Consider the following 20593-nt stretch of genomic DNA (forward strand, 5'->3'; position numbering starts at 1 on the left):
CAAAACCATTGTGACCAGAGGTTCATAGGACCCTAATCTAAGAACAATTCACTAATTCGGTGGTCACCGAATTAGTGTATATGGACTGTAACTACCATGAATAACAAGGCCTGACGGTATACCACAACCTAACGCAACGGAGTCCATCGTCCACTTCCCATGTTGAAGAAGAAGCCCGGGCCTCGCCCAGGTGCAGTGTCCCTGCTAGGAAGGCCTACCAGGAATGGGCCTTGACTTCCCCATTGAGTGGTGGTGTCCATGATATTCCTGCTGGATACATTTTGACGGGAGTTAAATGTTTATAGCCACTTTTATCGCCGATTATTTTGCTTGAAGAGAAGCCCCGGTACACTCTTAAATCACTCTGGAACTGAGCCATAGTGAGCCCGGCGTCCCTGAACTGACACCCTAATTGGTCCCAGATGGGAAGGAGAAACTATCGCTAGTACACTACAGTCTGTCCTCCCTGAAGCCGGATGCAGGTCACGTGTGAAATGGTCTCATCTCTGCCAGCAGTGGCCTGTGTCTCCCAGAGGCTGCTGAGCTGGAGGTCCCCCTCCAGGGAGCTTTGCAGGGGATGGCAGACTCACAGCCTGACGGGACATGGACATGAGGACAGACTCCTCTCGTCTGGCATTACAAACACGACACAGACACACGAACACGGGGCATGGGAAACAAAGAGGCTACCTCCGCCTTCAGCATGCAGAGATGAAATGACATTTGGCAGCAGTTGAGAGGATATGTGCTGTTGATGAAGTAAGCAGAGGCCTTTTAAAAGCAAGACAGGAAAAATGTTGGGACAAGTATAGGAGTGGAAAAACCTGAGCCGTTCCTCCAGGTCAGTTCTTAAAGACCTGGAAATGCCAAGTGCAAACCCCTGGGCCTCACTCTCACCACTAGGGCAGTGGCCCCACGAGGCACTTCCCAAGTCCCCAGAAGAGACCTTTCTGTAGAAAGCTCTGCTTTGTGTTGCTGATGGAGTGCCTGGGCCTGTGCCTGCATTTCTCCCTTTCATTGTGAATGTGACTGCCTTCCCTCCCTTGCTGCTAGGTGGAAATATGAGAGTTAAGAGACAACAACAATCAAGTGCTTACAATCCCTTGGCAAAAGAGACACTGCATGTAATACAACCGCATAGATCTTCAGTACACGTTCATGGCGGCGGACTGCTTTTCATTGCAGGGGTTGCCTGTGTGCAGAAACGCAGGGAGAAGGGATGTGTGCGAGTTAGCATGTGACCCATCCCCAGTCACAAAGCCATTTTCTCTTGATCCCTTCTTCTCGTTTCTATTCCCAGGCCTCGTTAAGTGCGGTGTCATATGCACGCACACAGACACACAGGCACACCCCATCGCGGGGACAGAAGTACCAAGGGAGGTGCTTTGCATGAATTCCCTCCTTGGGGGTTAGAAGCACTTGCTCAGTGCCTGCCAACTGCAAATAGCCCCATGCTGGAAATTGATGCTAATTAGTATGCCATTATATAAAGGGGGGGAGACCACCACCCACAACAAAATAGCCGTGTGCAGACCTGGAGTCCTACCCTGACAGCCAAAGTGAAGCATGGCCCACTAATGCAGGCTTAATCCACTTTGCTTGGCAGAGAGAGCAAGCTCACCATGCTGCTGCGGGAATCCCTGGGGAACATGAACTGTCGCACCACCATGATCGCTCACATCTCGGCCACGGCCGGGAGCTATGCAGAGACCCTGTCCACCATCCAGATTGCGTCAAGAGTCTTGAGGATGAAGAAAAAGAAGACGAAGGTAAGGAATTTGCAGGGGGTGCAGTGGATAAAGTAGCTTTTGGAGCCTGCCCTGAAACTGAGCCCAAACGAGCGGGATCACTGTTGCTGACACCCCGGTGCCAGGGGCATGTACCTGCGGCTGCCCGTGACTGGCACGGCGTCCACCTCAGGGCAGGGACACCTTCAGACTGATAGAGAAGAAAGTCAGGTCCCCTCCCCACCACTGGAGCTGTCCCTGGTCATCCAGCCTGGACCCTGGACAGGGAGCATTTGTTCCACTTTAGGGAGTACGAGTGGATGCTACTTTGAGATGAAAACATTTTGGAGGGATGGGAAACATTCACAGGTTCTCCCCTGCCTGCCTCAGTCCCACGTAGATGAAGACTGTGTCCTTCGAGGGGCTGGCGCCACAGGGGATGACGAGCCCCTTGCTCATGGTGCCCCTGCCCCTCCGCATTCCCAGGAGTCACGTTCTGGCTGCTGGGTTGTCGTGTTCATCTAGTGGTTTCTGGATGACACTAAGAGTCTGCTGGAAATCACTGGGCTCGTTTCCTCAGGCAGAGGCAAAGGCAGGACGGGGGTAGTGTGACGGGTTTGAGAACATCGCGGTCGCCGTCACTCTGACCCAGGGCAGCTGGTGATGTGCGGGGCTGCTGCTTCTCCTTTTTTATACCGTTTTTTTATTTGGTAGAAAACAGGGCTTCACACCTGGTGTTCCATCGTACAGAGCACCAAATCGGTGGCCCCTCAGCCCTTAGAAGGTCAGGCGGGGCCTGGGCTGGTCACCTCCTTTTAGGAGCAGCCTCTGTGTCCCCGTGTGCTATGCAGGGATTATCCTTCACACACGCAGCCACGCTGTGGAACACCCCAAGTCATGGCCCACACGCCGGGAAGCCAAACTGGGTGGCCTTCAGTAGCCTGTGTCCAGTTAGTGGCCTCCACTCCTCGCCACCTGATGTTGGGCTCCACGGGAGGGCTGCTTTGGAAGAGCCACCATGTTAACTCTTCTCTCCCGCACAGTACACGTCCAGCTCCTCCGGGGGAGAGAGCTCCTGTGAGGAAGGCAGAATGCGCAGGCCCACCCAGCTGAGACCCTTCCACACCAGGGCCGCGGTGGACCCTGACTTCTCGATCGCCCACCTGTCCAGTGACCCCGACTACTCCTCCAGCAGCGAGCAGTCCTGCGACACTGTCATCTACATCGGGCCTAACGGCACGGCCCTCTCTGACAAGGAGCTCACTGACAACGAGGGCCCCCCGGACTTTGTCCCTATCGTGCCAGCCCTGCAGAAGACCAGGGGTGACAGCCAGCCCACGGAGGCAGGAGAGGCAGCGGCCAGCAAATCCGAAAGGGACTGCTTAAAGTGCAACACGTTCGCCGAGCTGCAAGAGAGACTAGACTGCATCGATGGCAGCGAAGAGCCCAGTAAGTTTCCTTTTGAAGAACTGCCCCTCCAGTTTGGGGCAGAGCAGGTGAGCAAATGCCCCCCATTAAGCCAAGCGGCTGGGGCAAGCCCCCTATCGGAGTCTGACAAGGAAGACAACGGGTCCGAAGGCCAGCTGAGTGACAGAGAAGGCACAGACCCCCCGGCCTCCAAGATGCAGAGGAGTCACTCACCTGCGCCTGCTGCCACGGCCCCTACCCCCAGCCCCAGCCCCGCCTCTCCCAGGAGCATCCCGGGCAGCAGCAGCCAGCACGGCGCCGCCCTGCTCGCACACAGCCCCAGCCTCCAGAGCAGCCGGGAGAGCCTGAGCTCCTGCGGCTTTGTGGAAGGCAAGCCCCGGCCCATGGGCTCCCCACGGCTGGGCGTCGCCAGCCTGTCCAAGACCTCGGAGTACAAACCACCCAGCTCTCCTTCCCAGAGGTGCAAAGTCTACACCCAGAAGGGGGTCCTGCCATCTCCTGCGCCCCTGAGCAAGGATTCCGGCACAGCATCCAGCGACTCTTTGCTGCAACCTGAGGTTCGTACCCCCCCGGTTGGAATGAGCCCCCAGGTTTTGAAGAAATCCATGTCTGCTGGAAGCGAAGGGTTCCCAGAAACCCCTGTCGATGATGAGCGTCAGGCGGACAGTCCTCCAGACTCTAAGAAGGAGATCCTGAGCACCACCATGGTGACGGTGCAGCAGCCGCTGGAGCTGAATGGCGAGGACGAGCTGGTGTTCACGCTGGTGGAGGAGCTGACCATCAGCGGGGTCCTGGACAGCAGCCGCCCCACCAGCATCATCAGCTTCAACAGCGACTGCTCCGTGCAGGCCGTGGCCTCGGGCTCCCGGCCCGTCAGCATCATCAGCAGCATCAGCGAGGACCTGGAGTGCTACTCCGCCGTGGCTCCCGTGTCCGAGGTCAGCATCACGCAGTTTTTGCCGCTCCCGAAGCTGAGCCTGGAGGAGAAGGCCCGAGAGGCAGGGAGCAGGCGTTCCTCCATCAGCTCCTGGCTGAGCGAGATGAGCGCAGGCAGCGACGGCGAGCAGTCGTGCCACAGCTTTATCGCCCAGACGTGTTTTGGGCACGGGGAGGCAATGGCAGAGCCTCCAGCCTCGGAATTCATCAGCAGCATCCAGAACACGGCCGTGGTGTGCAGAGAGAAGCCCAAGGCAGGCCCTGACAACCTGCTCATCTTGTCTGAGATGGGGGAAGACTCTTTCAACAAAGCAACCCCCATCAAAGGCTGCAAAATATCCACACTGGGCAAGGCTATGGTCACGATCTCCAACACGGCGAATCTGAGCGGCTGTGAAGGCTACATCCCCATGAAGACCAACATCACGGTGTACCCCTGCATCGCCATGGGACCCCGGAGTGTCCAAGAGCCTGAGGCATCCACTGCCACCCCCAAAGCAGCCCCCAAAGCAGCCCAGTCCCAGGAGAGTTCGGAAACCAGTGAAAAGAAAGCGATGAAATTTGAGGACCCCTGGCTAAAACGAGAAGAGGAGGTGAAAAAAGAGAATTCTTATCCCAGTGAAGAAGGGATCAGGTATGAGACTGCCACAGGCCCCACAAAGGCGGAGGCCGGATCGGAGCAGGAACAGGACAGGAAGCCCAGCCCCGGCGACAGGCTCAGCAGCAGCAGCGGGGAAGTCTCCGCCTCGCCTGTGACAGACAACTTCAGGAGGGTTGTGGACGGGTGTGAGATGGCCCTGCCCACTTTAGCCGGCCAGAGCCCGGTGTACCCCTACAAGAGCGTGAAGTCGAGCAGCCTTCCCCGGACATCGCAGAAAGCCAGCAGGCAGGAGGAGCTGGACGGCCTCTTCTACCACTGCCCCGCCGAGACCAACGGCATCGGCTCAGCCTCAGGCGCCCAGCCCTCAAAGACCACCTTGGAGAGGAAGGTGGCTTCCCCCAAGCACTGTGTCCTGGCTCGGCCCAAAGGGACTCCCCCTCTACCCCCCATCCGAAAATCCAGCTTGGAGCAGAAGAACCGGGCCAGCCCCCAGCACAGTGCCAGCAGCAGCGGCACCAGCAGCCCCTTGAACCAGCCGGCCGCCTTCCTGGCCAGCTTCCCGGACGAGCCGAGCGGCAAGTTGAAGGACGCCAGCAGCAGCAGCAAGCTCTTCAGCGCCAAGCTGGAGCAGCTGGCCAGCAGGACCAACTCCCTTGGCAGGACAACAGTCAGCCACTACGAATGCCTCTCTCTGGAGAGGGCCGAGAGCCTGTCCTCCATGAGCGCGCGGCTGCACGCCGGCAAGGACAGCACCATGCCCCGCGCGGGGAGGAGCCTGGGCCGCGGCGCGGGGGCCTCGCCACCCGTCGCCAGTCCCTGCCAGTCGGCCGGGGCCTCACCCAAGGCCACCCAGTCCAAGATCTCGGCCGTGAGCAAGCTCCTCCTCGCCAGCCCCAAAGCGCGCAGCCTGTCCACCCCCACCACCAAGACGCTCAGCTTTTCCACCAAGTCTCTGCCCCAGTCGGTGGGCCAGAGCTCCAACTTGCCCCCCGGCGGGAAGCACATGTCCTGGTCCACGCAGTCCCTCAGCAGGAGCCGGGGCTCCGGACTGGCTTCCAAGCTGCCGCTGCGAGCGGTCAACGGGCGCATCTCGGAGCTGCTGCAGGGCAGCGCGGGCGCCCGGGGCTCGCAGCTGCGGGCCCGGCCCGAGGCGGAGGAGCGCAGCGGGGCGCCCGCGGAGGACAAGCCCGCGGCCGCGCACCTGCTGCCGTCGCCCTACAGCAAGATCACGCCGCCGCGGAAGCCGCACCGCTGCAGCAGCGGCCACGGCAGCGACAATAGCAGCGTGCTGAGCGGGGAGCTCCCGCCGGCCATGGGGAAGACGGCCCTGTTCTACCACAGCGGCGGCAGCAGCGGCTACGAGAGCATGATGCGGGACAGCGAGGCCACAGGCAGCGCGTCCTCGGCCCAGGACTCCATGAGCGAGAACAGTAGCTCCGTGGGCGGGAGGTGCCGGAGCCTTAAAACCCCAAAGAAACGGTCCAATTCAGGTAAGCGCCGGGCACAGGGGCGCGGGTAGGGCAAGGGGGGTGTTGGGAGTGAGCTGCCCAGACCCCACGGTTGCCCTGTGCTGTGCAGGTGATGAGGGGGCGTCCAGGCCTGCAGTGGGGCTGAGGCCTGGCCTCTCCTTTCCCCACCGCCTGTCACCCTGCAGGCCTCAGCTGGGACATAACCAGGTGGGGTTTCACTGTAAAAAAAAAAAAAAAAAAAAACCTGTGCCACTGTTGTGGGCATCGTTAGCCTTAAGGCCGGGCGTGCCCCTTGGTCATCAGTGGGGTGGGAAGGCCAGGGCAGGATGCAACCAGGACACTGCTCCTCCCCCGCTATCTGTGGGGGCACTGGCGCTTGGGCTGTGGGTTCCCCTCACCCGTGTCCGGAGAGGAGCGTTTATCTGCTCCATAACCAAGGATACTATGTGCCATTTAGCGCCTCCTGAGCGATGGCATTAGGGTAACTGTCCTTGTGACCCAGAGGCTGTAGAAGCCCATGTGAGGCTGGTGGCCTCCAAGACTGGCAGCCTTTTTCAGGGACGTGGGGTGAAGCACAGTTTGTTTCATTGAAAGTGCAATGGGAGAGGCCTTTTCTCCACTTTCACCACAAACCTACTTGGGGACAGTCACATCTGCACACCTGCCACTCGGCCTGCAGTGCCCCTGCCCCCTACGCCATGCAGCACAATATACACGCACCAGCATGCTGCCCAAAGCTCAGGCCTTTGGTGGAAGTCCTTGCCGCCTCTGGGAATCTCCTGCGAAGAGGCACATACTCCAGAAGAACTGATGTGTAAAGCTCACTGATTTGTGAATCAGAGTTTCCGGTGACATGTGACAGTAAATTACGACGGGCAAGGAGAAGCGGACGCAGGTCAGAGCTGGTGCCTGGCAGCCATGGGGTAGGTGAGGTGAAAGGACAGTAAGGAGAGAACGAGACAGAGAGCTGAAGGCAAAAGGCACCAAGAACAACTTAAGCTACTTGAGAATTTTGCTTGGGATCATCTCTGCTCTTAAATGGCTTCCAAAGAAACGGCCCCTGCTCACTTTAGCCTACAGACTCATTTCATTTTAATGAAACAAAATCGTATGCAGAGCCCCACGTGCAGTTCTGTGCCTTGGTTGAAGTGAGGGTGGCCTGGGGTCCTCCCTCCTGGCCTGTCCTCTGCCACCCCACCGCCCATGTGGCATGCCAGGGTCTCCGGGAGCTCGCGGGAGCCCTGGGCCTGCAGAATAGCGGCACTGGCAGCATAGTCTCCCCTTTCCTGCTGCTCCAGCAGCTGCCCTACAGTCTTATTTCTCAGTCATGGGGTTGGTTTTTCCTGCTCTCCCACCACAGGAAGCATAGGCTCTGTGTGCCCACCCAGATGCAAGGGCTGTGGTCAGGGCACATCCTAAACCATTCTTCTCGAATCCAAGAAATCCACCTTAAGGGACTGTGCAGTTTTATGAGGTAGACAGCCCCATGCGCACACCCCATCACAGGCCGCCCAGGCCATCCGTAAGGATGTTGGGCTCTAAGCATGGTGGGGATTCGCCACGCTGTCAGCGCCTGGACGTCTTTCTTTCCCAGGTGGTGTGCGCTTCAGTCTTTGAGACTCCTTGACTGTGCTTCACTTCACCCCCAGTCTCGGCAACAGACCTGGAAGCAGAACCCCGTATAAGACAAGCTGAAAATGAAAAGCTATTCAATACGACACAACAGCTGCTGTGTCCTATTGCCAGGGCCAGGGGCATTGAAACGTGTTGATATTAGTTACTAAAAATAACAAGAAAGCGGGAAAAAATCTGCTGGCCTTCCCAGTACCTGGCCGATTAAACCTTATTATAATCTTCCCAGTCTTATTCTTCAAAGTCCAGAATATCATGTGGCATTCACTGCTCATGGTCACATGGGCTCAGTGTTACAGAGTGGCTTTCATGTCCTCTAATTTAGCGCCTGTGTCTACCAGTCCATTTCATCCTTTCAATATTTTTTACTCTTTTTTTTCCCCCAACACTGTCGTTTTTTGGTTTGGTGGTTACACTGGAGTAAAGAGGAAGAAAAATTATGAAAAAACAAATGTGCAAAATTACCGCTTGGAGAGCAGGTAGCAGGCCCTGAATGTGCCCTTGCCCTGGGCTGAGCTTTTTCATAAACACTGTCCTCCAAGGGCCTCTCGTTAGGTAAGGCTACCGGAGGAAAACAGTTAACGTGAGGATGCCAGGGCGGTGCTGGAGATGGGCGTTCATACACAGAGCGCCAAGAGCAGCAGACCTTTGCAGTCAGCTGCGTGCATCAGGGTCCGTGATGGATGCGGCGGTGGAGATGTGCTCGTTTCAGGTTAGGTGACCTTGTCCTGCTTATTTATGATTATTATTAAGAGAAATGCTGGCTGTCAGACATGATCAGCATAAATCAAAAGCAGCTTCTTTAAGAGAAGCCATAAAACTCCTCAAAGGAAATTCCTAACTGGACAGCTAGAGTTTGCAATGATGAGAGACGTTTGGAACTGCAGAGCAGACAGGCAGTTATCTTTTATCTGAGATGGCTTTTGAATTTGGAAAATGTTAATGCTTTGGTTATTTCCTTAGTAAAAGTGAACTAGAATTATGGGAAAATAACCTTGGCCTGTCTGATTCCTTTCTAGTACGTGTAATAATAGAAACAAGCAAGAATCATGATGGGTCATTGTTTAGGTCCCCTTCTTGAGGAGTACACAGGATCAGGCCTGTTCCACGGGCCATGGCACGGTGCAGTGAGCAGACTAAGCTCAAAAGCAAGAGATCTGGGGTCTTGAGCTGTGTGGCCTTTTGGGAATAATTATCCTCTCTGGGCTTCAATTTTCTCATTTACAAGTAAAGTGAGAAGATTGGTGGATGACAGCCATGGTCTCCCTGCTGCCCATGTCATATGAGACTAGGGAAATAGTGCAAAGATTATGGATGGTCATGTGACAGCCTTTCCTTAAGACAATCTGTGATCAGTGGGAGTTACTTTCAGTTGTTGGACACTGATCGGGCATCTGCTGTGCTCTGTGAGCTTGGTGATGTGGAGGTTTCAGGGACGGGGGCATAAGGCGTGGGCAGGCAGCACAGAAGACACGCCACTGTAAGAAGTTTGTAATCTAATTGGAGAAAAAGGATGCAAAGCGTGGAACAGAGAACATTGAACCGAGGGCGTTGCCAAGTGCCGAGTGGTGTAGCGCAGACCTAAGCGAAGGAGCATTTAGACAAAGGCGGCATCCAGGGAATGAGAGCAGTTGCAGAAGGCTGCGGGGAAGCATCAGGATTGAGCTAGTCTTCAAGGGCGCTTACGTCTGGACAGGCAGAGGGAGTGGAGGATGGTGTGGACTGAGGCAGTAACAGGAGCACTAGCTTGGGGCAGCAGGAGCACCGCCTGCGCTCAACCCAGCAAGATTAACTCAAGAAGGGGGATGTTCCTCACATGCATAACAAGAGACTAGAAAACGTAAACCCAGATTAAGTTGTATCTGGAACATCTGGAACTATAATAACAGAACACATTATTCTGTATCTTTCTATAGAACTGTAGTAAGAGTATACAATAGAGTATTGTGGTTGGCAGTAGGGAGTCATCACAAGTTCTTGACCAAGAAAGTGATGAGGTGAGAGAAAGTTGGGTTTGCTTTTATTGGTGGATTTCCATTGATCCATCCACAGTTCCTTGCCAGCGCACTATGGTCAGTGACATGAGTCACAGATAGCCGATAGCCATGAATTAGAGTGATGACAACCAACCCAGATTGGGAGCAAGTGTCTGTCCTGGCCAGTGTGCACGTAAGCTGCTAAGAGGATGGAAATACACAGTTTATGCCATGGTTGTGCCAACCGACCCCCAGTCCTACCGCCGTCGCATCCCTCTCGTCTCACCCATCACATATCACGTGAACTATCCCCAGGCACTCTCCATCTCCTTCCTCCAGTGCCTTAACATCTCACCCTAAACCTGGTGTGTTACCCCCTTGGCTTCTTGCTCTTGTTTTCCTTCTTTCGGGCTGGATGAGGAAGCCTGGCGGTTAGATGAGCACCTTTGTCTGAATGCAGTTCATTCCCGTGGCGGGGAGGCCGGGTCTGGTGTGACTCAGCATCCGAAAAGCCTGGGAGTGCTTTGGGGAGGGTCTGCCTGACGGAAACTACCCCAGGAAGCAGGCTGGTTCTGGGATGTACCCAGCCTTGACCTGCCTGGACGTGAGCTCCTGCAAGGCCTGTTCTGCACGTGGCTCAGCCTGCTTGGTCCCCAGCACTGAGCCTGCTTGGTCCCCAGCAGGTCACTATTAGATACCATTGAATGATTCACTGGCTGGTTGGCAGCATAGTGCTAAAAGTTGGCCCGTGTTCTTTTCCTGTGTCTTTCTCGTATCTTGTCCTGGTGGTGATCGTGCTTTAATGTTCAGTCTAGTCTAGCATTTCCTTTGTCATTCTAAGCACCAAACGTCATGCCTTCCCTTCTCTTGGTGCTAACATTGCAGACTGATGGGCCTGTCCTGTGGGCTGCGACTTGCCACTTGCCGTGAATCGAACTCCTGGGCTACCAGGCTCAGCTCACGGAGCGCTGCACACATGCCTGCGGCTGATCGCTCCTCGCCAGGGCCTGAGAGCACCGTGGTCTGCTCTGCTGTTCGCTTGGTGCTCCAGCATGTCCCAATTTTGTTTTAATGAAACACAGCGGTCACCGGCTTAATGAAAACCGGAGGAAGGCAAGCGGCTCACTGGCAGATTTAAGATTTCCAGGATTTCTAAGAGAGGTGACCTAGAGACAGATGGAACAGGTTCAGAAGGAGAGAACTTTTTTTGAATATACAGTTGGGAAAAAAGAAAAGTAACTGAGTCTGTAAGATACCAAGGAGGTGCCTCAGAGTGGAGCTTGGAGGGAGCGGGTAGAGGTGACGTCGCGCTCCTCGGTGTGGGGCTGAGGACCACAGCGCAGGAGGAAGCCCAGGCTCTGCCTGGAGGAGAGCTTTGTGACCCACAGACGTATGCTCTTTCTCATCCCCAGCTTGGGGACAGTTGACTCTTCAGTTAAAGATTACAACAGGCAGTACCACCGACGCCATCCTTCATCTGAGCTGGCTCTTGTTGGTCATTGAAATCACACCTGTTGATCCATATCCGGTCTCCTCCTCTCTGATGTCTGCAGTTCTGTGAGCATCAGTGCCGCGTGCTCTGTGGTTCGCTGTCTTCCCCGTGCCCAGCCCGAGTCGGCGTGCCCGTGGGGGCACGGGAGCCATGCTGCTGGGTCTCAGGGGCAGGAGTAGGAGTGGAGGAGACGCGTTCCCTGGGGAGTGTAGAGGGGCCTCAGCACTCAGACCACCCACGTGTCCTGACATTTGACCTAAGCAGCACTGTCTTCAGACCCAGCGTGGGCACTTCTGTCTGGACTCGGTGACATTGGGAACAGAAGGCCCCAGATCAGACTGCTCGCCTGCAGCTGGTAAACAAGATGGACCGTGGTGGCTCAGTGAGCCCCCTCGACGCCTGCAGCTGGTGGCCAAGCCTGGAAAGGGTGGGGTGTGCTCAGCCTCCATTTAGTGGGAGGGGTCTGGTTGGAAGCTTCATGAAAGTACCAGGATTGACTTTCTTCTGGGCCATTTCATACAGCAAAACTATGTGGGCAGCTATCAGCCTTAGTGTTTTTTACGCACTGGACCTGTCTGTGTCCAGACTGAAAGCTGGGCTGATGAGCAGGGAGCGGTCAAGAATAGGGTCCTGACCCACTGGCCTCAGGAGGAGGCCGGTTCTGGCTCTGTGACCCCGGATCAGACAGGCAGCATCACGCGGGCGCCACACGCCTCTTGCCGGGCCGGGCTGCTTCCCCCACACCCTCCTCACAGCTGCTGCTGCCCGGCCCCACCGCAGCCTGGAGGGACGTGGTCACCAGCAGGGACCGGGCTCAGCAAAGCTATGGGCATCTGCTCGAGAGGTGGAGAGGGCAGAGCGTGCAGAAAATACCAGAGACCTTATTTACACGGGGACCCAGACCAAGGCCCTCGGTCGGTCTTCCCCTGTGGTGGCATGGCACGTGGTACCATTGCTTTCCGTGCCCTCTTGAGCAACGCGAGGGTCCTGTCCCTACCCCTGAAACTCCCAGTCATTAAAAGTGAGGTTCAATATGAAACCAGGGAAGCTCAGAGTGTAGAGTACGCTGTGTAGCGAAAATTAATCCGTAGTGAGAGTTCCTTGTTGTCCCCTGGAGGAAAGACCACGTGTGCTCTGAACCTGCACAGGCAGCTCCGACTACCACGGGGAACCATGGGTGGGACTGTCACGGTCCTGACGTCCTAGAATAGCCAGTGAGAAGGTGGCCCCCTTATTCCATATCGAAGGATTCTAGCTCTTTCTCTCTCTGAGGTCACAGTACTTTAAGCTGTCCAAGGTTCTCTTGAAGTGGGAAAAAATACATCTTCTTTCTAGAAGGTTCATTAGGCAAGCAGGCCACACTGGCTCAGTGCTGACAGGCAGAACCTACTGGAATTAGGGGGAGGCATGGGGAGGAGCTGGAGGGGGGAGTGGAGGAGAGAGGCACGGACTCCTCAAGATTCTCGCCTGCGTGTCCCTAACCACCATCGCCGTGCTGCCGTCCGTGTGGGCGTCTCCCGGGTCCTCCAGAAAAACCACAAGGCCGTGCAGCCGTCACCTCCACAGGGCTGCCCCCTCACGGGGTGCGTGCCGCCTCTCGCTCTCACTTATTCTCAGTCCAGCGGGCCTGGCTGGGACCTGCATCCATTCCGCTGAAAAGCAGAACCGGCAAAGCCCAGACTCTAAGTGCAGCCAGCAGGGCTTCCGGAAGGCTCCACCTGCTCTACTCCAACTCGGGGGACATGCATCCATTCAGAGTGAAATCAGATCAGGCCCCCTTCAGCTTCAGGACAAACGTGTGAGGACGGGTTATGTCACTCTTCCCAACCATCCCCTTCCAGGAGGAAGCCGGGCAGTGGTCTCAGGAGGCAGCACTGTCCGAGGCAGCGTCCCGGCCTCCCTTCCACGGAGCCAGGGCTGGGGGGACCCAGGCAGAGGGGCCGCACAAGTGACACAGACACTGTAGTTTCCCAAAGCAAGAGGCACGTTCCGTTTCAGACAGGGATGAAAATATCAGGCCTGTCCCCCAAAGGCCAGGCCACAGCCTCACTCACTCACGCCACGGATCACAAGAAAGGCGAAGCTTGGGGCGGTGGCTCTTGACCCTGCCAGTCCTGCGTGATTGCCTGTTACAGCCCTCGCCAGGGACCCCCTCTGAGGGCACAGAGCAGCACGTCATGTCTCCACAGCATTTCCAAGTTCCTTCCTGTGCGTTTCATCTCCCCAGATTTTGAGCGCTTTGAAGATGACAGTCACAAGGATGGTACCGTTCAGTGAACATCTACTATACACCAAGTTCTGTGGTATTTAATCATAACACAACCTTAGAGGAAATAATTTATTCTCTGGTTTTTTTAATTATTTTTTAGTAAAAATGTGGCCAGTGCATTTTTTTGTTTAGATACCGGGTCTTGCTCTGTCACCAGGCTGGAGTGCAGTGGTGGTGATCATAGCTCACTGCAGCCTCAAACTCCTGGGCTCAAGTCATCCTCCTGCCTCTGCCTTCCAAATAGCTGGGATTATAGACATATACCACCATGCCCGGCTAATTTTTCTATTTTTTGTAGAGTTGGGGTCTCGCTGTGTTACCCAGGCTAGTCTCAAACTCCTGGCCTCAAGGGAGCCTCCCTTCTCAGCCTTCCAAAGTGCTGGGATTATGGGTGTGAGTCACTACACCAGGCCAGGATTTTTTTTTTTTTTTAACAAGAAAATCCCGAGACTTTGGGCAAGTTACTTAAGTTCTTTGTGCCTTAGTTTCCTCTACTGTGAGAATTAAATGAGATACAATGTATACATTACTTAGGATTAGATTTGTCCGTGACAGAAACACCCCCCCCCCGAAAACAATATAGAGATTTATTCTCACATAAAAGTCTGTGTAGATGATCACAGAAAAATCTCTGGGACGTCAGCAATTCCGGCTCCTTGTGTCTTGTTCTTCTGTTGGTTATCATGGGAACCTCAGGGACCAGCCATCAAGCCCATATCATCCAGGACAAAGAAGAAAAGAAGACTACACAGCCAGCCTTTAAGGATACCTGGCCAAAACTTAAGTCCCCCGTACCATGCAGGAGTTTAGTCTCTGTCCTGGAGGCCGTGTGCCCCACTGAAACCCGGATCTCTGCTGCTGAGGAAGAAGAGGACAGATATTGGGAGGCGGCTGGCAGTCTTTGTCCCAATGTCCCAATGAATTGTGCCTGGCACATACTAGGTGCTTATTAGTGCTGCTGCTGCTGTTACACAAGTTCCAGAAACCCTGTTTATTTGCTCATAACTACAACACCAAACACTGGGGGCGTGCCAGTGTGGCTCCCAGTTCTAGGCTATGTGCGTTTGGGGGGTGGGGGGTGTCCCCCAGGTGAAAACCTGGAGGCAGTTAGTCCTAAAGACTGAGCAGGGACGTTGCCGAGCCCCGGGAGGTAGAGCCCGAGTGCTGGTTTGGGGGGTGGAGGTGGGGGCGTCTGGGACCCAGCCCTGCCACGGATCCCAGGGTGCCTGTCGTGACCTCGTCGTCCCTTGTGTCAAGAACAGATTTAAAATATCAAAATTCAGGAAGATTAACTTAAGCCTTAATCCCCTCCCCAGGTTCTCAGAGACGGAGGCTCATCCCAGCCCTGTCCCTGGACACGTCCTCCCCTGTGAGGAAACCCGCCAACAGCGCCGGGCTCCGCTGGGTGGACGGCCCCTTGCGGAGCGTACAGCGGGGCCTCGGGGAACCTTTCGAGATCAAGGTCTACGAGATCGACGACGTGGAGCGCCTGCAGCGGCGACGCGGGGGCTCCAGCAAGGTGAGGCTTGTCCCCCATGTGGTGGCGGGTCCCCAGCAAGTCCATGTGCAGGTGCCAGGGCCGTGCCCTGGGGAAGAGAGCTCAGACCCAGAGGGACGTCTCTGCGGGCTCTGGTATGGGTGGCAGGCAAGGGGACAGGGACTTTGGGGAGAGCTCCGTGTTTCTCTTCCTGATATGTCCTAAAGGCTCAAAGGCTGGGGGAGTCAGTGGTCTTGGGGGCTCTTCTGGCTCCTTGAGGTGTCCTTGACAGTGTTTGTCCAGCTTGGGGCACCATTGGCTTCCTAAATTCAAGGTACGCCTGTGACAGTCCTGCCTTGTGGCTGGGCTGTCTAGGCCGCCCGGTCTGTCAAGGCGGAAGTTTGCCCGAGGCCACCCAGGTCCCTCCCCTCTGCCCAGAGACCAGCTCCTTTTCCATCGACCGCTCGTAAGTGCTGCTTTCCAGGAGAGGTCGCACAGGCCGCATGTGAGCCACGGGTCCTCTCCTCGCCACCCTCCCTATCTCGTCCTCTGTCTGTGCGCCAGGAAGTCGTGTGCTTCAACGCGAAACTGAAAATCCTGGAGCATCGCCAGCAGAGGATCGCCGAGGTGCGGGCCAAGTACGAGTGGCTGATGAAGGAGCTGGAGACGACCAAGCAGTATCTGATGCTGGATCCCAACAAATGGCTCAGCGAATGTAAGCCCGGGGTTCCCTTCCTCGTCGTGGCTAACGGGCTCGCCGCCGAACAGGCCTGGCGCGTGGCCAGGCGAGATCTCCCCGGGCCGGGGCTGCCTCCACGGCATCCGACGCCCGTCCTGCGGGCGAGCGGGAGAGGCAGGGGCGGCAAGAGGGTGTGAATATTGCTCTTGCAAAATAATTTCTTATGTGTCTCAGTTCAAAGCACCTGAAAATGAGATTTTTCTCCCCCTGCATGTGGCAGAAGATCACCCACACATGAAAGCTGTGTTACAAATCTGCGCCTAGGCCACAGAATCACGCTGCACATCTAGCCCGAAATAGGCAGGAATTTATAGAGCTCTTAATAGGGTAGAACGCACAATCCTCAGAAAGGCTCATCGAGGACCCAGAAAGCAGGGACAACATTTCCGAGTGAAAAAAATGACAGCCACAGTGTGACTTCCATTTAATAGAAAGTCCAGGATGACAGTAACTGTCTGATAACCATTCAGAACAATTGTGCTCTCTTTGAAAGACGGATTCATTTGTCTCTTATTTATTTGTTCCTGACCGTTCCATTTGCCACAAAATAAAACTGAAATCTGGCCCCACATATTACATCGATATGGGGACCGACGCTGAAGACTGAGTCTGGGGGTGACGTGCGTTGCTGGCATTCACGCTCCCTCAGCCTCCCAGCTCCGGCGCAGTCCCCTCCCCTGCCCATGGGGAGAGCCGAGGGTGGTGGCTGGAGGCTTAGCTTTGTGTCCACCCAGGGACACAGGGTGAGAGTGAAGAAGAAAGTGGCAGGATCTGTCAGCCCCTGCTGTGCCCTGCCAGCTGTGACGGTTGTCTTCCAACAGTTGCTTTTCCACAGGAATAAGGTGATACCACCGCCCCCGAGTACCTCATTGGGTTTTTGGGACAGTGACCAATCTATGGGGAATCTTCCACGTTTGAGTCGCAGTGATCGTGGCTGTGACCACGGTCATACAGACCTGTTTTGGACTCCAGCTTTCCCACATGCTAGCTGTGGGACCTTGGGAAAGACACTCAACCTCTCTGGGCCTTGATTTCCTTAGCTGCAGAATGGGGAACAGAATGGTGCCTACTGCATAGGGTGGTTCTGAGGAGTGAATTAGTTCTTATTGGTCGAGTGCTTGTGGCAGCGGTTGGCCCAGGCTGAGCGCTCGGTATCTGTTTTTATTATACCGAAGTTCTACTAAATAGACGTTCCTAACAGGAGAGACACTTCCTTAGTGCCTGCTTGCACGACACACCGCATTAAATCCTGCACTAGAAATCTGCACAAAGACACGAACTCTTCCTCCGAGGGGGTCTCATCAAAGGTACTGAAAGGGCAGACGAGGCAGCAATGCGGACACTCGCTGGTGTCCGACCCCGGCAGGGCGTGAGCCTCAGGCTTGCTTCTCTCCCATGTGTGGACACCCTTTTCCTTTGTCATGAGTCCAGGACCCCAGGGGCACCCATTCAGTCAGTTCCCCTTCAGTTTTACTATTTTCATTAAAATTTTATGTTTCAAGAGCTGTTTATGCCCAAGGCAGAATTGGAAATTATCTCCATCTTACAAAGTCACATTTTCCCAGGGCGGGAACAAGCTCGAGCATCAGTACGTGTGTTTGGATGCTTCTGGGAAACAATCGCTTCCTTCTTGTCTTTCTCTATGTCAAAAGTCAGCCCGTTTTTGATGTCGAGGAAGGGGATGAACAGAAAGCTGGATGAAAGGGGAAATACAGATTGTTTCTTTAAGAGGAATCACAAACAGGAATGAAAAGGGCTGCGTGCGGACTGTTCCCTGCGGGAGGAGGGCAGGGTGCCAGACGGAGCTGCGTGTGCTGGGGTCTCCTTACATTTTCATTTTTCAGTTCTGATGCCGCTTCCATCGCGGTCCAGTAATGTAGCCTCATGTCACAGTATAGTGGGTTGTTCTGCATTTTTGTGTTTTTTTTTAAATATAAGGCTGGTATTCAGGGGCCCCTGGTCTCCTTCCAGCTCTTGTCCTGATTAACTGTGTCACCCTGAATGAGTCACCTCACTCTTCAGATCTCAGGGAAGTCATCTGTAAAAAGTCAGCTTCCATGGCAATCCCTGATGTTTCTGTAGCAGGTCACAGTTTTCAAACCAGGTTCACATTCATTATTTCATTTTTATTTTATTCACAGCAACTCAAGGTAAGTAGGGTAGGAATTTTTACTCTCATGTGACTTTTAGGGAAACCGTGCCCACAGAGGTTGAGGTCACAGAGCTCGGGTGGCCAGGCAGGGACTCCAACGTTAAGTCTCCTGCCTTGGAATCCAGGGCCCTCCCACCACCCTGTGGTCCGTGCCTATCCTCCTGGTACTAGGCCCCCTGCTGTACCCCTGTGGCCAGGGCGAGGCAGCCCACCCGGCTGACCTGCCACCGCTGGGCAATATAGTGGACTTGGGGCCAGGAGGGGTTGACCCCAGACACCTGCCCTTCAGGAATTGAAGGGCACAGACTTTTCACCCTGTGCTGGCCTGAACATCAGGGAAGGCATCCGGGTTGTTCAGTCCCAGCTTGTCTTCAGAGTTTAGAGAATCTTAATGTAGATTTTGCATATCATCGTATTTCCCGAATGACCAATGAGTAGGAGAGACTGAACCAGGAAGTGCCAAGACACAGGGTCGCGTTTCTCAGCCCGACAGGCGGCTACCCACGGCACGTGAAGGAGGAACCAGAGCGGGTGCCCTTTCATACAATGAGGCTGAGGATAGATGTCACTCAGTGAGACCCCAAAAAGGGACAAGTTCTCCCCACATCAGCTGGCAGAGCTGCTTACTCTGTGGTTAATAGAAAATAAAGGTGCAGGACAGTCTCTTCCAGGCCTGTGCTGGGGTGGCTGGAGGTGGGGGAGCCAGAATCTCGCCTTAGTCCTCAGGATAATCCCAAGAAAATGCTGAGGGTCCTCACGCCGGTAAGCGGTGCTCCATTCACCTGAGAGAGGCGGGGGCGGCAGCTGCGGGGCGGCCGCCGTGGGCCAGGCCAGGCCCCTGGGAGCGCCGCGTCTCACCGTCTCACCGGGCCGCTCCTCTTTTGCAGTTGACCTGGAGCAGGTTCTGGAGCTGGACTCGCTGGAGTACCTGGAGGCGCTCGAGTGCGTGACGGAGCGCCTGGAGAGCCGCGTCAACTTCTGCAAGGCGCACCTCATGATGGTCACCTGCTTCGACATCACCTCCAGGCGCCGGTAGAGAGCGGGGGCCCTGCCTAGGGGTCCCCTCGCTCCCCAGGACTTCGCAGAGACGTCGCGCGCGCCCCCAGCCCTCTGTGCTGGCGGCATCGGAGACAGTGAATGAGGATGAAGGTCGGTGGCAGGTCTGGAGTGAGCGTTGAGCGGAAGGCGATTTTTCTTTTGTTTTCTGTAGGAAAGGTGCAGACACCAAACGCCCATGGAAGGAGAAAATGATGGGAAGCCCGAGGGATGTCGAAGCCCCGTGAGACTGAAAAAGCACTTTGAGAAACTTTAAGGACCCTGTTTGTACATAGAACTGCTGGCAGAGAAGACCTCACTTGTCTCTTGCTTTCAGGAGGAAGGGGGAGGGCGGCCGTAGGATTGCTGTGGAAAGCGAACAGAAAACGACAAAAAAATGACCCAGAATGACTGATTAAGTGCCTTGCAAATCTTTATTAGCCAAACATTTATGTTCCTACTTTCTCGTGTATAGACGGTGCTAGTCAAGACGAAAACCACAAAACAAACAAAAAAGAAAATCACGTTTTTGAAATATATTTACAGCTCGTTTTCTCTTGGTGTTTTATCCTATTTCTGACTTGCTGTTTCTGAGTGAGTTGTGTTTGTAGAGAGGTTTCCCGATCAGTATTGCCTACGAGTGAATGTTAACTGTCTTTTACGGCCACTGCGGCCAGGCCACTCGGAACACCGAGGCTTCATCAGCACCAGCCAGTGCGTTTCCAGAGGAGGTTTGGAGAAGCAGGTGACATTCAATGCCACCTCCCACGAGCAGCACAGCTGGGGCCGACTTGGAAGGTTGATCGCAGAGCAGGTGCACAGGAGCTTTAGAGAGCGGGAAGGGGACAGGACTGGCATCGTTAAGGGCAAAGGAGTCCTTTGTGACCTGGCCCTGCCTTCTCCTTGCAGGGGGCCGTTTGTTCCGTGTACGCTCCCAAGTTCTCACACACACACTGGTTCCTTGACCCACACATCCAGGGTTTTCGTGGCCCTCAAAACGTTTTTCATATTTATTTTCATTCCAAAGACTCTGGATTGAAAGCTTGAACCAATTTGACAGAGCCATAGTTCTTTGTTTTCTAGTTTTGTGAATGAAAGTGGGGGACTTTTCCCCAGTTTAGAGACCTGCCCAGGCTTGTATAATAATATGCTCAGAGACTCCAGTTGTATTGGATTAGAACAAAAAAGAAAGATTCTCGAAACTGCAGAACTCTTTTGCTGGCTAGAGTACTGCTTTAACAGCAAGAATTTCAGCTCTCCCATGTCTCAAAGCCTCTATACCAGGAAGGGACAAGGCTTGTCCCCTCAAGCTTGGCACCCAAAGGCAGAGAGAGGTTCCCCGCTTACATCGTATAACCCTGGGTAGGCAGAGCACGGAGTTTAATGAGTGCGGACGGCCAGCTCGGCTCCCACGTACATAGGCCGTCATTCTCAAATCCAGATGTTCATCCCTGTACCAGTTCCCTTAGGGATTAGTATACCCATTTTAGTGATAGAAACCTGAGTCCTCCCACCGTCCAACGCGGGGCCCTTCCCACCGACGCAGGTGCCCTGGGGTTTGCATGGTGTACTGTTCTGTTTGGCCCTCAAATGCGTCACATCTTCATGAGCCCATTTCCAGGCTAGGCTGTCCCCACTAACTCCTCAGCCCCAGCTGCTC

The 20593-nt window shown here is 54.9% G+C and overlaps 1 protein-coding gene across 1 annotated transcript in view; it reads left to right on the plus strand.

The window, feature by feature from the left end:
* Positions 1–19540, plus strand: part of KIF26B (kinesin family member 26B) — a 451375-nt gene extending 431835 nt beyond the window's left edge. The window contains exons 11-15 of the mRNA XM_012644360.1: positions 1607–1769; positions 2771–6182; positions 14847–15049; positions 15572–15722; positions 18786–19540. Coding sequence (XP_012499814.1) covers positions 1607–1769; positions 2771–6182; positions 14847–15049; positions 15572–15722; positions 18786–18934 — 4078 coding nt within the window. The 3' untranslated portion in view covers positions 18935–19540. The remainder of the gene's footprint in view (positions 1–1606; positions 1770–2770; positions 6183–14846; positions 15050–15571; positions 15723–18785) is intronic.
* Positions 19541–20593: the final 1053 nt, after the last annotated feature.

The sequence above is a fragment of the Propithecus coquereli genome, unplaced genomic scaffold (assembly GCF_000956105.1).
Source record: "Propithecus coquereli isolate 6110/MARCELLA unplaced genomic scaffold, Pcoq_1.0 Scaffold210, whole genome shotgun sequence".
NCBI classification, from domain to species: Eukaryota; Metazoa; Chordata; class Mammalia; order Primates; family Indriidae; genus Propithecus; species Propithecus coquereli.